Source organism: Rissa tridactyla, chromosome 3, assembly GCF_028500815.1.
Source record: "Rissa tridactyla isolate bRisTri1 chromosome 3, bRisTri1.patW.cur.20221130, whole genome shotgun sequence".
Lineage (NCBI taxonomy): Eukaryota > Metazoa > Chordata > Aves > Charadriiformes > Laridae > Rissa > Rissa tridactyla.
The window spans coordinates 126,813,162-126,825,467 of record NC_071468.1 but is presented as its reverse complement, the minus strand read 5'-3'; the positions used below and the strand labels follow the sequence as shown (position 1 = coordinate 126,825,467).

Genomic DNA, 12,306 nt, shown 5'->3' with positions numbered 1-12,306 from the left:
CATGTGTGGGAAGAGGAGGAAACAATTATTCATTCGATACTGCCTTTTAAATTCCCTGTCAGCTTCGCATTTATGTTCTCTGTTATAAATATGTGGGGGCTTCTTTAATATATCTAATTTATATTGAGTCCTGTCATAATCACAGAATAATTCAGGTGGGAAAGGACCTCAGGAGGTCTCCAGTCCAACCCCCAGCTCACAGCAGGGTCAGCTCGGCTGCACCAGGCTGCTCAGGGCTCTGGCCAGGCTAATCTTGAAAACCTCCCAGGCTGGAGATGGCACAGCTCTACTGCCGGACTGTCCTCATGGGCAAAAAGCTTTTCCTCATGTCATGTTTTCCCTTATACCATCCAACTTAACGCCCGCCATTTCTCATCATCCCACTTCCTTCACCATATTAGAATCATAGAATTGCCTGGGTTGGAAAGGACCTTTCAGATTATTGAGTCCAACCATCAACCCAACACTGACAAAAACCACCACTGAACCATATCGCTAAGCGCTACATCTACCTGTCTTTTAAATACCTCCAGAGATGACAATTCCACCGCTTCCCTGGGCAGCCTGTTCCAACGCTTGATAACCCTTTCAGTGTAAAAATTTTTGCTAATATCTAATCTAAAACTCCCCTGGCACAACTTGAGGCCGTTTCCTCTTGTCCTATCACCTGTTCCTTGGGAGAAGAAACCGATCCCCACCTCTCTACAACCTCCTTTCAGGGAGTTGTAGAGAGGAATATTGCGATGAGTCTGGCTCTGTCTTCTCAATAACCTCCCTCTAAGTACCGGGAAAGGGCCCAGCTTCCCTATAACACTCTACAACAGGTCTGGCTCCTCCATAACACCCCGTATCAGGCCCAGCAACCCTCAGCTCCCCCGTACCAGGCCCAGGTCCCCTGTAACACCCACACCAGGCCCAGCTCCCCCATGGAATCCCATATCAGGCCCAGCTCCCCATAACACCCACACCAGCCACAGCTCCCCCATGAGACCCCCCACCAGCCCTGGCTCCCCCAGGAGACCCCCCACCAGCCCCAGCTCCCCCAGGAGACGCCACACCAGCCCCGGCTCCCCCAGGAGACCCCACACCAGCCCTGGCTCCCCTCCGCTCCAGCCATGCCAGGCCCCACTGTGCCAGCCCGCCTCTGTCAGGGAAGAGCCAATCAGGAACAGGCTAACTACCCCGCACCCACCAATCAGGCAGCAGCTTCCAGGCGCCGCGGCTGCAGAAGCCTCAGCAGAGGGTCTCTCAGAGGGACTTTCTCTCAGAGGGTTGCTCAGGGGGTCTCTCTCTCTCTCAAGAGGGTCTCTCTTTCTCAGAGGGTCTCTCTTTCTCAGGGGGTCTCTCTCAGGGGGCCTCTCTCTCTCAGAGGGTCAGTCTCTCTCAGTCTCTCCAGAGCCCCCAGAGCATGGCAAACCCCTCTGCCAGCAGCAGCCCACGACTCTCCTCTAACCCTGACCTGCCTGGGTGGGTACTCCCTCTGCGCCCGTGCGCAGGGGCTCGTTATTTTCCTTTTGTTTGCCTTGAAGCTGTCCTTTGTTCTCACCGGGTGTGCTGTGCCGCCCTCCGCGGAGGGCAGATGTTCCTCAGCGCGCAGGTGCGTTCGCACAAAGGGCAGCTCTGAGGTAAACCCCGCTGTTGAGGGCGGAAACCACCACTTTATAGCGTTGAAAAAGAGCCTAATTCAAAATGGCACCATCCAGTCAGTATCATCAGCACCTCCTTTAATTGTAATTTAAACAAAGACCTTATGTCAGCCACACGCTCCTCCATGTCAGCTCCACTGTGGGTGACAAGGGCGACGGCAGCAGGACCAGGAGCTGCTCCTCAGCACCCACCTCTTGCTCTGCACCTGCCGACGGTCTCCGGTAATGAAGGTTAAAACCCGTGGGGATGCACTTAATGGGGAAAAATCTGTATTGTACAGCTGCTTTCTTCACACAAAAGGTGACAAAGCGACTATTTGCTGACCGGAAAGCTTTTGTAAGGTGCAGCCCAACCCAGTCCCTGGCCTTATTCATTCTGTGTACGTGGTAACAAATAAAAGTGTAATGGATAATGACGAAAGCCAACGGTATAGACCTTACTAGAGCAGAGGGTGTAATTTCTAATGTTAACACACCATGATGAGATCTGGATCGAGGGAAGGGATCCCTCCCCTTTGCTCAGCGCTGGTGAAGCCACACTGGGAGTGCTGGGTCCAGTGCTGGGCTCCCCAGTCCAGAAGGGACATGGACAGACTGGAGAGAGCCCAGCGAGGGGCCACCAGGGTGTGGGGGGACTGAAGCGTCTCTGCCGCGGGGGGAGGCTGAGGGAGCTGGGGCTGCCCAGCCTGGAGCAGGCTCAGGGGGTTGAATCCATGTGGATAAACACCTACAGGGAGGGTACCAAAGCGACGGAGCCAGGCTCTCCCAGTGGTGCCCAGTGCCCGGACCAGGGGCCGTGGGCACAAAACAAGACATTCCATCTGAATTCTTGCTTAGAGAAGTTGTAGAGCCTCCCTGCTTGGAGATGTTCAGAAGCTGTCTGGACACGGTCCTGCACAACCGGCTCTGGGTGACCCTGCTTGAGCAGGGGTTGGACCAGAGGGACCCTAGAGGCCCCTTCCAACGCCAACCAGTCTAGGATTCTAGGGTTCTGTGAATCCTGACAGTACTGGGGTGGCTACTCAAACTAGGTAAGGATGAGATGAGGTCAGTGGATTGGAGAGGATCAGAGGAAAGGATTAGAGTGTACTTGCATTTTCCAGCAATGGGTGAGAAATCACCAAGCTTCCTGGGTCCGGATTATAAATTTCAGAGTCTCAATGTGGTGGTTTTTTGTATCAGCACAGACTCACTGTAACAAAGGGGGTTTCTCCCCATGACTGTTTCACCTTTCCAGCAGGATGAGCACTGCCATGTCTCTGCCCATTTAGATTCAGGTATTGCAAACCCCTAACTCAGGATTTTTCCAAATGATTGTAAGAGACGCTGCTTACTTACTATACCGTGTGGTGATGGCACACCGGTACACACCATATTATTTGGCTGGATTTTACAGTTTTAACTTTCATGTGTTTACGAACTAAATTCTGATCCGTATTTCTTAAAGGACCTGATAGTTATTGTCAGTGTAGCAGCAGCATTGTGTTCCAGGGTCAAAAGTTCTCACTCAGAAATCTGCTCTCCCTTCCCTCCAGTAATATTATAATTACTTAGCGTGGAAGACAGGAGGGCTGAATTCAGCCAGCTGCCTTCTCCAGTGCACGCGAGCAAATAATGTGGGTTGCAGGCATAATTAAAAATATGAAAGCTTTCTTCTTGTTTGCCTCAACATCTTATGTTTTTCCTACTACTCTCCTCATCACAGAATCACAGGAGTTGGAAGGGACCTCTGGAGAACATCTAGTTCACCCCTCCTGCCAAAGCAGGTTCATCTAGACTGTTGTCTCCTTCCTGCTATCTATATTTGCTCATTTTATCTACTTTTTAAACTTTTTCTGACCACAGTGGCAACCATGTTTAGGAAGAGGTGAAGATGTGGCATTTGGTCAAAATGACAGAATCACACTGCAATTAAAATTAAGCAAAGGATTGGACATGCAATGTTCTTAATTTGATCCAAAGCTAGAGCAAGCTTTAGACAGGGAAGTTGGAATGATTGAGCGGTTATGGTGTTGTGCGGCAACACTTTTTATTCTGGTTTGCCTAGAAGGCAAGTTATTCACTGTGCTACAATTTGATGCCCTACTCCGGGACAGCGGAGTTGAGTTCAGGGAGAAGAGCTGTTGTGATGGAAGATGATGACCACCAGAAGCAGCTTTTTGCCTTGCAGAGAGCTGCAGAACTGCTAAGTATGAACAGGTATGCTATGCAGACCTCAAGGCCTCCATAGGGTTCCCCGCTTCTCTTTCAGGATTTCTGATTTTTTTTCCCCCCAAAGCAATGAGATTAACAGTGAAACTGAGAACTCTGTCTCAATTTTGGAACTCACTGGCTCTGACATATTTCATTGCATTCAGAGACAGCGCTGGAAGAAGGATGCTCGGGAAGCAGACATCTCGGAGTAAGAAAGCTGGGGAGTGGAGGAGGAAGAGAGCAGAGACAGCGAGGAATGAATATAAATGTGGGGAAAAGCTGGTGGGAGCAGGATCATGGGGAATTCAGAGATGAAAAGCAGAAAACTATTAGGCATGTAAGGACAGAGGCTGGGAAGAGAGGAGAAAAGTAGACGGAGCGCAGGTTTGGATATAGTGTAGGTTTGGAAATGGAGCGTGGCTTTGCCCAGAGGTCCCTTCCAACCTGTGACTCTGGGAAGCAGGGACCTGGAGACCAGAGAGAACGAAGAGGAATTGCGGAGCACGCGAGGGGAAAGAGGACTGCTTATAGCAACCCCCGAGTCTGTTTGATCACTCTTAAAAGAGAAAAGTCTTTGTGGATGTTAGAGAGAAATGATTGCCAGCCAGGCTTAAAGAGGGATGAGGGAGGGAAAGCAAAGAGTATAATTAATACCTTTGCTGAATTAGTGAGAAGCAATTTTCTGAGGATTCAAATGAAAGCGGAAGCTTGACTCTGAACTTCAGAAGGAAATCTGCCTACAGTGACAACACAATCTCGCTGCTTTATTGCGGCTATGAGCAGCAAGCAACATCACAGAACACCAATGCTGCTGTCGAGAAACGGCCAAGTGGGAAAAGAAAGAAATGAGAAGGCTCCCTGAAGCTGGCCCTCGTTTTGACACCAGCTCAACTCTCTCTTGCTGGAAACAAAGCTCCCGTTTGTCCAGTTGCCTTATCTTCCCCTGTAATATTCTCCTTAATAATATAGAATCTCAGAATGTGTCAGGTTGGAAGGGACCTTTAAAGGTGTCCTTTAAATATGCCCTAATTAGATCCTTCTCTCTCACTGCAGATCCTTTTCCCAGGGCCGCAGGCATCTCTGTTAGCTGAACGCCATCCCAAGTGTTGCTTCTCAGCTGGAAGAAGTCAGGAAAACAGGCTGGGCTGGAAAAGGTAAATCCTATCTGGAACACATCACGATTTCATCTGTCTGTGACAAGCTTCCACAATCCCTGGACTAGCACCTCCTCTGCAACTCGATTCCTAAATCCTTAAGATTTTTACTTTACTGAGGAGTAAATCTAACCCTGATAAAGCATTTCCTTTCTAAGGATCATGGAAAACTAAACAATGCCGTTGGGGAAACACCTGCAAATAAGACACTCAGGGGACCAATTTGTCTTGCGTTTTTCATTAGGAGGAACGAATCATTTGAAGTACAAACCCTCACCCATTCCATCCTGCATGCATACAATTAACACCATCTACACAACAGTCATTCCCCAGGCCTGGAACATAATCCATCCTCTTTTTCTCATAACACCCAGCAGAGGTGCAACACAAAGTCAGCGTGTTCTCCTTCCCCTTATTCCCTCTGTAAACGCACACACTCTGCACCCACAGAATTCCTCTGAAGGCAAAGTATGCCGCTAACTAGGGTAAGAAGTCAGCGGATTTCAGTTTTTTCCCAAAAATCCTTCCATTTACTAAAGCAGACTGTAGAAAGTTAAGCACACTCATCAAAAGGTTGGGAGAAAAGAAATAACACCTCATATCTGGTCTCTAATCATAATAATAAAAAAATAAATTCTAGATGCTTACTTAGGGAAAAAGCAAAGAACTAAATAGCACAGTATTTTGAACAGCCTTTAAGAGAGAGGGATGTTTTAGCGAAACTCTGTTACTATGAGACAGCCAGGAAGTCCTGACTTCCCTCCCTGCAGGGTGCAGTTTCACTGAGAAAGACGATTTACCAGAGAAATAAAATGACTGCAACGACGCTCAAACCAGGCTGCAGACCAGGCTACTTACCTGCTTGAGCGCCTTCTTGCTGTGCTTCTGGGACGAGGAGATGACTTTGCCTGTCTGGATGGAAGGTGACGGGCAGCCCGACTGTGGGGAGGATGTCTGTGACAGTCTAGATGACACTGCGAAAAGAAGAAGAAACAAAACCCATAATCCGACCTTTATCCATTTGCCTGCAGCACGTTAGCCAGTCCTCACCATTTCACATCATCTCATGAGGCTCGTGAAAACCGCACCTCTAGCAAATGCTACTTTTTGCATGAAGAATCAATTCTGTTTCCTCCCCACCACCAAGGCAGCTGTTTTCCTCTGAAAGCCAACAGCAATTCCTATGACCAACTTCAGATTTTTCATCTCTTGTCCGTCTCTTTTTTTATTCATCTTGTAAATAGCTGCTATCAAACAACACTGCAGCTTGAGAAAAAGCTTCAGGTTCATGCAGGAAATTTAACTGGAAACACAGACACAGGCAATGGTTGTCTTCATCTGGAACGACCGGTGGTCAGACACCTAATCGAGAGCAGTTTCTGATCAGAATAAATCCAAATCCCACACAAGAGCAAGAAGACAAATGACATGCAAAGGAAGTTGAACTTGACTATCACTTGCTCCTTTTTAAAAAGAAATATGGGAATACACAGGATATCCCAGTAAATGAATGTATATTCTCAGTGGATGAGCCTGGATGCTTAAAGAAATCTAGCCGTAGCCACGCAGAGTCCTAAAGCAAGGCTTCTAGTTTCAAGCGATTTAGAGTTTTAAATGTTCTCATTACAACCAACAAATCGAGGAGGGGAGTTAAAGACCAGCTGCTCACGTGGCTTGAATATACCTGTTTGGCACAGGATACTCAAAATGCTCTGCTCCGGCAGCAGTGGGGTGATGGGACGCCAGTCCGTCCCAGTCTCTCATCATCGTGGTTTTGCCTCAGTTGTCTTGGCAAATAGGTGCTGTGCTGGGCAGCAGCCAAGGCTAACCCGCCACAGGTACCTACACACAAAGCCCGGTATCGGCACCCTAGGGCTAGTCACTGCTGCTTAGCTGCTGACACTGAAATCGGACCACAAAAAAGGCCAAAAGCAAAATGACATTAATTGGAGCACCTTACGTTGCGCGATGGCCGTAACAGAACAAACACCATGTAGGCACAGCCAAGAGCATCAGTGAGACACGGCTCCACCTGCAACGGGCTCTAAAGGCAAATCTGCCAGACTGGGATGAGGCAGCCAGTTAAAAAGAAAACAATTTAAGTCAGCAAATTCGTGGTCTCTCTATATATCCACACGTGAATTTGTATAGATAATGCTGCCCACTGTAAGATCAAGGAAACAAAATGAAGAGTCAAAGAATGTTTGATCCCAGGGCGGGGAGAGCCCCTACTATAAAACAGATTCACATGTAACTATTTAAATTATTGCTTCCTGAAGCTATTACTTCCAGAACGCGTGAGGCTAAACTAGTGTCCTTCTGCAACAGAAAGGGGTTAAGAGATAACGACAACAGCTCTTCGTTAACAACAGCCACAGTGTGATCCCACTCTGTATCCACAGAGAAGGGATCCCAAAAATAATGCAGTGACAGCAGGCATCAGAAAGCAACATTTCAATAAAATGCACAGAACAACAAATTATGAAAAATAAAATTCTCACGTGTGGCATGGCCGTTAAATGAAAAGAGCAAGTTTTTTAGAAGGCATACACCACAGAGATGAGGCAATATCAGACTCTGAAATGTCATTAAAAACAACAACAACAACAAAAAGGTATGGTAAGAAATCGGTAATTTAAAAGTCACTGACCAGATTACCATACCGGGTGATGCACGCGCATGAGAAAGGTGACAGTGTCACACAGCAAGCGGATCAACCACTTAGAAGGCAAAAAAAGAACCCTGATGTTATACCAAGATCTGGAAAGCAAAGGTTATATCCGTACTTTGAAAGAGCAGTAAGAATGTTTGTAAACTTGCATTTGTGTCTCGGTTTGGTTGAAACTGCAGTTCAAGAAGAAGAAGAAGAAGAAGCTGGAAAGGTCAAGTGTGATCAGCACCTGGAGAGGAAAAGCAGATCTCACAAACTCAGTGGAATTCTCTGAGCGCAACGATGAAGAGAACTGGAAGAAAAGACAGTTTGTTGTTAAGAATTCACTCACACTTCCAGAGATTTTCAACAAAAGGCTTCTAAAAATTATTTGGCTATTGTTTAAAAAACAAAGAACTGGCAGAACTCCGATGCTGGATGGGACAGAAGGCGAAGAACAGAATCAAATGTCAATCAGCCAAGAAAAAGGCAAAAATTCTGCAAGGTCACGTACTAACCAGGGAGCAGCTTAGTGCTTAGTGATAGTCCGGAATGCAAAACCAGTAAAATATTAAATATTTAGTTTAGCTAACATCAGAGCAAATTGTGTGGAAATTCAGAGAAACATAATACAGAGAACGAAAGACCAAAAGTACGAAGTAAAACATCAAAAAATAAGCAAATTTTTAGAGGAAAAAACCCCCAAGATACTCATAGAACCTGCAGTAATCTAAATTAACTGTGGCATCTCAGGAAAGGGATCCATTACGGCTGACAAGCAGATGAGAATGGCCAGCAAGATGATGCGATGTGCAAAGATGGCAAAATGACTGATGTGTGTAAAATTCTCAGGGCGTATTGACACTGACTGTCTCACATGCTGTAGTGCTGGTCACACGACAGCAATGAAATTTGGTGGGATTCAGGAAAGTAAGGAAAACGGTTAAGGACATAATAAAAATGAGGGATATTGAGGGATTTTACATTATTCTCAAAGGAAGGACCACATACGTGATGAAATGATGTAGCTTCGTGCCTGGGTGCCCCGTTTCTGCGGGAAAGCACCGTGGTCGCAGCCCTCGGGCGCTGTCAGCACCCAGCGAGCCCGGGCCCAGCCCTTGCTCCCACCCGAGCTGGGGACATTCACAGCCCTCAGCCGGGCAAACGCTCTCCCCCGCCGCCTTTCTAAAACTCACCCTTGCTTGTAAGCGTTAAACGCGGAGAAAACACAAGTTTGGTTTAACATTTAAAACCCGGGCAGAGAAACAGGCAGCCTGTTACTGGTTCTGAGACATTTGAATAGCAGGAACATAAACCACATCCTCTTTGAAGCCTATCACTGCTGAAACTGCAAGTTCTGCGTGAAATAGAAACATTAAGCCAAATGCAGGCTATTCTTCTCCAGGCGCACATTCTATTCACATTGTAATTTTTATGCTGTCTTTAAATAAAGAAAACTAGTATTTCAAAACCAGGAAGGCAGCGCAGGCTGAACCCCACACCTGGGAAGACACCTCAGCCCTGGAGCAGATGATACAATAAAGCTGCATTAAGATATTTTGTGCATCCCCTGATGGTGCAAAAGCCCTCGGTGCCACAACGGCTGCTGCGCTGGACTGACAGCTGTAACCACAATACATTCTCAAGAACAAACAGGAGAACTTGAGAAAGGCAACCAAGTCACAGCTGCGGGCCCCCAAAGCGAAGCGGGGGGTGGATGGGAGGATAAACCTGTGCGAATACACCCCTGGGTCCTTGGACCCAAAAGCTCTCACGAAGGCTCCATCCTGCCGAGAACGGTGCAGGCAGCCAAGCGGAGGTACGACACAAAGGCTGCACGTGTAGAGAAACATTCAGACTCCCACAAGGACGAGGCTTGACAAGCTGAGTTTGTTTCCTTTAAACAGAATTCCCGTAAAGTTAGTTCTGTCTTCACGGAATCACGGAACCACGGAATCACGGAATCTTCAGAGTTGGAAGGGACCTCTAGAGATCATCTAGTCCAACTCCCCTGCTAGAGCAGGGTTGCCTAAAGCACATCCCTCAGGGCTGCATCCAGGCGGGGCTTGAAAATCTCCAGAGAAGGGGACTCCACACCCTCCCTGGGCAGCCTGTTCCAGTGCTCTGTCACCCTCACTGTAAAGAAGTTTTTCCGTGTATTTGAACGGAACTTCCTATGTTCCAGCTTGTGCCCGTTGCCCCTCGTCCTGTCGCTGGGAACCATTGAAAAGAGCCTGGCTCCGTCCTCCTTAAACCCTCCTTAAACCCTTCACTTCAGGCCTTCTTATAATTTGAAACATGTGTGGAGCTGAGATTACACCTCTTGACTCCCTTAGATCCTCAGCGCAATTTTGGAGGGAAGCTGCAGAAATAATTACAGAACGTAAAGCAACACCCTGGAAAGCAGCGCATCCGGTAAGACACCCCGGTTTTAAAATACTCGATGAGCTGCTTTGCGCTGTTTCTATGTAAATAAGGATTTCCTCAATCTGCTAAAGATTAGGGAAGGCCGTGGGCCAGTATGTGACAGAACCAAAATTCAGTAGATTTTGTGAACTAGAAACAGCAAACAGAATCCCCTCATCCCAAAGAGGCACAGGAGGATGGGATGGAGACGTCACCTTGATAATAGGTGGTAAGGACAGAAATGTGGCTAAAGGGCAGTGACAAAAAAACCTCCTGTATTTGAGAGCGCTGGCCCGGAGACACAATTGAATATACGCATCCACAGCCAGGACGGCTCCAAAACGCGCAACTCTGCACACTTGGCCCCAGGTCACGGCGCCAGTTCATTGCTTCCTGCTGGGGCTTTGGCTGGGAGACAAGTCTGCCAGGTGAAACCCTAACACTTCGCTAAGACTAATGTAGATGAGATAAAGCGAACATGTGTCAGCCAAACCTCACGAGCCCCGATCTGGTAGATAAACTACGACTGGATCCAATACAGTCCCATGTCCCAGCTGCAAGAATAAATACTGGAGGAAGATCCGTCTGCAGCCAATTACAGCAGTAATTTGTGGGACAGAGAGCCCTTTATACTTACTTTAGACTTCTTACCTGGCGTGTCACTGATGCAAGAGCATTTCTTCTGAGAAATGAAATTACAACAGAACTTTAATTATGTTAAAGGTCAATTACATTAGAAATTTCAGTCTGGCAAGATCTGATCGACATTTTACAAGGTACTGGGTTCCCTTAAGATTTGCAATCCCTAAACCATTGGTCAATCAATTCTCCTCGTACGTTTATAAAGGAACTGTGCTAACAGCAGCAAAGTGAAGTAGTAAGATTTACTTAACGATAACTTACTGAAGATGATGAGTGGTTAATTCTTTTAGAAAAATTGCAGTAAATTGCTGCAAATATTAAATGCCGAATGTAGTCTAGGGATCCCTTCTAATAGGATTCATCGGGACGCTGCCTCCTGTCTTTCCTTTTGGAGACCCGATTAAGTTAAACGCTACGGACTTTCTGTTTGATCCTCTCGGATAAAGGAATGTACTGATCAACCCCAGACTCAAACCAGGCGACCGAAGTAGGATTTGACCACACATCCATTTTAACAGCGTACAACACCACGTGTTTTCCCAGTGTTGGAACACCCCAGGACTTCGACCCCCCCACGCACTCTCTGCTGTCACTGCCCAGCACACCACTGGCCCGCTGAAACCGGACTTTAGCCAGTCCCCAGCTAAATTCCATCCCACCGCCAAAGAAGAAGCACCAAGACCTGTAATTCCCATCCTGTGTCAGGTACAGCACAGCTCTGCACACTGCATGAGACTGAAAATAATGGAGAGTTGAAGATGCCCAAAATATTTTTACCCTTTTTTTCCCTTGGATGTCTCATCTTGCACAGGTTATTTACCTTTTAGGGTGTGAAAGTGGTGGGATATTTGTTTGAAATCCCACTGGTTTCCAGTATACATCTGCTTGCTTGCCAAAGATGATATTTAATAATAATATTCTGGCTAACGTCTGTCTTTCTCAAATGGTGTCAGGTAAACAACACTGAGAACACAGACAGACATGGCTGATCCTGCTCTGGGGCGGCAAAACCGACTGTCCGACTGTACTGTCCCTTTAAGCTCAACATGTCTATTAGACGGAACTACAGACATCTTTGCTCACTCAGCCACTAATTTACTTTCTGATTGATTGCCTCCTCCTCCCCGGCTGCAGGACCGGGCTATTCAGAGCCCAGCGGTGTGAGCCAGCGCAGGAGAACACCTGGAGCAGCACCGAGCCAGAGAGGAGGGAATGGGAAAGCAGGGGGAGGTCTAACAGCGAAACAATGGGGATGATGACAGAACTCATACTTTCTTGGCAGGCACTCCGGCAATTCCTAAATCAAGATGAAGATTTTCTTAAACTGATGTAGCAGAAATGACCGCTGGGTTTCTCAGGCTTATTTCCGAAGAGATGCGGCGGGTGCCGCGGAAGAAAGCGAGCATGAAAAGTGACCTGGCATTTATACAACAGTTTTATGTCGGTGGCTCCAAAAGAACATTACTCTTAGAGTCACTCGGCTTAAGGTCAGCCTTGGCAGTTCACCTTACAGAATACTGGCATGTGGGTATCTTGGCTAATAAACTAACTGTTTAACAGCATGAAACAAACAAAACCATTAAAAATGTGCTAGAAGTAAAGGAAAAATACATCT

General features: G+C 47.1%; 1 protein-coding gene across 7 annotated transcripts in view; it reads right to left on the bottom strand.

Annotated features, from left to right (window-relative positions):
• ASXL2 (ASXL transcriptional regulator 2) overlaps positions 1-12,306 on the bottom strand; it is a 122,907-nt gene that overhangs the window by 31,365 nt on the left and 79,236 nt on the right. For all 7 annotated transcript variants that reach the window (XM_054196118.1, XM_054196120.1, XM_054196119.1 and 4 more), the window contains one exon: positions 5,852-5,967. In XM_054196118.1, coding sequence (XP_054052093.1) covers positions 5,852-5,967 — 116 coding nt within the window. The remainder of the gene's footprint in view (positions 1-5,851; positions 5,968-12,306) is intronic.